Here is a 3951-nt window from a genome sequence, read left to right on the forward strand (position 1 = left end):
ATACTTCCCTTGTCTCTACCCTGCTCTTGCCCATGCATCTCTGGTCATTCTGGTGTGCCAGCTCTGCCAATCTCTACACCTTTTTTATGAGCCAACTCAGTTTATCAGTCCAGCAGAAAACTCCCCACTTTTCTCCCAGCTTAATGGATAGAATTGCCTCATGGAGGATCTGCCGAGCAACAGAGGAAGATAGATGATAGGAGAGGAGAAAGGGAGATGTGAAGTATTTCCCTCTTTTGGTGAAAGTGAACTCTTACCACAGCTGATCCCCTTTCGTGACACCCACCCTTCGTGCAGCACAGAGTCCATTCAGCAGAGCACTGAATCATGTACCTACTTCTAAGCTTGGACTTTTTAGAGCAATTGCCACTGTTTTAAATCATACAAGGACTTCTGAGAGATTTTACCCGCAGGCCTATCTTCTGTCCTTTTGACTCCTGTAATCATGAGTTTCTAGCATGTGATGGAGAAGAGCATGTTGATTTTAGTTTGAGCACATGCTGAAAATTTCCTGGAGAGAACTGCGAAACCTTTGTAAGATGTAATTTCTCGCTTTTCTGAGACATTATTGAAAACTGTATCATAGTGTCACACAAATCCACAGAATTACCATTATTCCCAAAGCAAGGATTCAACCATTACTTGGAAAGTAATGGTTGGACTTGGGGTTGGACTAGATGACCTCTAGGGGTCCCTTTGAACCCAAAACATTCTATGATTCTGTGATTCTATGAAAGGGAGTTGTGCACATCAGCCAAGTGAGGATCCCCCCAGATAAGTGCAGCGTGCTCATGACTTGTATCTTGACACCACCTGTGTGTGAGACTCTCTAATCATGCCTTAGAACAGCTTCAGCCATGGTGTGGTAGGCACCAGCTTGTGAGGCAGAGGATGCAGCTTTGCAGCACTGTGATGCTATAACAGTTTGCTGGGACTGAAAGTCCCTTCCTCCCACCCCTACCTGTGCACTTCCATCACTGTCTTTAAACTGGCATTAATATGTCTGACCTTATGGTGAGGCATTTGGGGGAGCTAAATTGATGGCAGACTCTTTGCAGTTTCTAAAGGTCGCTTTTTACAGAGTTTAGCTTGCTGAGCCACCTATCTACAAAGTCAGAAAAGTGTCAGCCCACAAGAGAGGTGATGGTGGTAGGTGTCTGGGAGAAAGGGTTTGGGGTTGCCCCATCTGTGGTGCCTCGCCATTAACTTGGCAAAGCTGCACTGTAATGTGCATGGTTACTCTTACAAGACAGCCAGCTTTCAAAACAGTCTGAAAATCCTCTTTTTTTCAGATATATTTCTAAGGTTGGTCACATGGTAGGATCCATACACACACACACACACACACAGACACGCACACACTTTGTAGATATAGTGCCATGTTGTCTGTTTTTTAAATTAGATACTGCGTTGTGGATGGACTATTGCATCTCAGTTTTTGTTGGCTGTTCAGATTCCTGAGTATTACAAGGGTCACTTTTGAAAATTAAATAAGAGCTCCAAAACTTCTAAAAAAAAAAAAAAAAAAACAACCCAAAGGAAATTCCAGCCAAAGGTAATAAAATAGAATGCCTCAAAGATTATATAAATGACATTTTTAGCATTATTCACAGATGTGAAAATAAAGGGAAAATACTATTTTAAACTGCAGTGTCATGTGCCTTTCTAACAGTCCCTTGTCTGTATACTTATCTCTGAAACCCTTCAGGTGAATCTTTCCCTGCCAGAAGTCCCTGGGGTTGCTTGCTCAGTTGGAGTCACACTATAAATAACAAATGATAACACAATTACATTGGAAATGCGTGTGGAAGAGTTTATGCTCTGAACTGGTTGTTTCTCATTTTGCAGGCTATCACTACATCTGTTTGAGGAATGAGAGGAACCAACCTTTGACGCTGCCAGCTCTCTTTGTGTACATAGAGGTCAAAGACTATGTACCTGATACTTATGCAGGTAATTCTGTGACATTTTCCTACTGGGAAATTAAAGGTTAATTAAAACACAAAATGAACGTGGTGTAGATGACTTGCCATATTGGGATAACAGTCCTGTGAACAAACCTCTGTGTCCGATGGATCAGTAGGTCTCATTACTTGTACAAGATGGCCTGATTTACAGGGGCCTGCCTGAGGTTTAGGATTAGGGCCAACTCTTATTTTCAGCAGACCTTGTGTGACTCTAAAGGAGGAAATACCCCAGGCATTTGCCATTGAAACACAAAGGAAACTTTGCTTACGTGACACAGTAGTATCTAATTTCATTGCATTTGATGTAGAGCATTGTATTTTGGAATGGGCTCTAAACAAGGATTGGTTTAAAGACCATATGTACATCTTCAGTGAAAAACCGTATTCTCTACAGCTGGTTTGATTTTTGAAAAACAAACAAACAAAAAAATCCCAACTTTTTTACTAATGCTTCTCTGTGCCTCATGTGAAGCAGGATCCTAGTTAGCTCATGCTGTAAGCTTTAAAAATCCATCATAAAACTGCAGAAAATGCATATCCACAAGAGCCAAGCACAAACACGAAGAGGGTTCGTATTAGAGTATTTGTGCATGATGGTGTACGCCCCTCCACTGTTGTTTCTGGGACCTAGAAGTACCTATCAGCAGCAGATCTGTATGAAAAATACAGTCTTTTTCTTAAAACCTGAGGACCACTGGAACCATGACATAAAGGGTTTGAAAATTATTTATTTGCATTATTTCTAGATGTGATTGAGGCCTTATCCAATCCAATCAGATACGTAAACTTGATGGAGCAGAGAGCTAAGCAACTGGCCGCGCTGACTCTGGAAGATGAAGAAGAGGTAAAGAAAGAGGTAAGGGAGGTTTCAGAGTCTCTGCAAATTATGTTATAGTATTTAAAAGAACCTACTTTGCTTAGAAAGACAAATATTAAAAGTCCCTGGGAATTGTATGTGATGATTACTTGAACACCTGTAAACATCTCACCTAGAATGAGACTAGGGCACATTATAACCAAGAAGCATTGCACTGTGTCTGTGGTTTCACTGAAGGCAGTATGTTGTGCGTGTAGCGAGTTACTGCTCAGAGGTAAAGAGACACTGAAAGCTGAATGAAAAACCATGTTATCTGTATGCTCATTTGCAACTTTGTTACATAGTAAATTAAATCTTGGTAAGTTGTTGCCTGTTTTCCAGTGATGCTGAACTTCCCCTTAAAAAAAAAGACAACTCTGAGCCAGTAGCTTTTCCTGAAAATACTACAGATTTTCCAGAATTTCAGGCTCTGTTTTGAGAGAAGTTGTTCTGTTCTGAAACATTTCTGCATCTCAGATGGTGATGTCTCTATACATTCTCTATGAGCAAACATGCCCTAAAGAGACCCAGTATAATCATACAATAACTTAGATGGGAAGGGGCCTCTGGAGTTCAAGTGATCCAACCCTCCATAGATCTTAGAAAGAGAGATGAAGAGGGAAGAGATTGTAGAGTAAATAAATGTTCAGGCCTATTCTAGCTTAGCTGAAAGCCATGGGAGCCACATTTTCAGTTGTTAGGTATCACAGAATCGCAAGGGTTGGAAGGGACCTCGGGAGATCATCTAGTCCAACCCCCCTGCTAAAGCAGGCTCTCCTAGAGCATTCTACACAGGACTTCATCCAGGCGGGCCTTGAATATCTCCAGAGAAGGAGACTCCACAACCTCCCTGGGCAGCCTGTTCCAGTGCTCTGTCACCCTCGAAGTAAAGAAGTTTTTCCTCATACTCAACTGAAACCTCTTATGTTTCAGTTTGCACCCATTGCCCCTAGTCCTGTCGCTGGACACCACTGCAAACAGACTGCTTCCATCCTCATGACTTCCGCCCTTAAGATATTTGTATGTGTTGATAAGGTCCCCTCTCAGTCTTCTCTTCTTCAGGCTGAACAAGCCCAACTCTCTCAGCCTTTCCTCGTAGGGGAGGTGCTCCAGTCCCTTTATCATCCT

The 3951-nt window shown here is 42.0% G+C and overlaps 1 protein-coding gene across 1 annotated transcript in view; it reads left to right on the plus strand.

The window, feature by feature from the left end:
• The window catches only part of PLCB1 (phospholipase C beta 1), a gene marked incomplete at its 5' end in the record, with an annotated part of 159422 nt that overhangs the window by 78955 nt on the left and 76516 nt on the right, over positions 1–3951 (plus strand). The window contains 2 exons of the mRNA XM_009646367.1: positions 1849–1953; positions 2714–2823. Coding sequence (XP_009644662.1) covers positions 1849–1953; positions 2714–2823 — 215 coding nt within the window. The remainder of the gene's footprint in view (positions 1–1848; positions 1954–2713; positions 2824–3951) is intronic.

Source organism: Egretta garzetta, unplaced genomic scaffold (assembly GCF_000687185.1).
Source record: "Egretta garzetta isolate BGI_Z169 unplaced genomic scaffold, ASM68718v1 scaffold419, whole genome shotgun sequence".
NCBI classification, from domain to species: domain Eukaryota; kingdom Metazoa; phylum Chordata; class Aves; order Pelecaniformes; family Ardeidae; genus Egretta; species Egretta garzetta.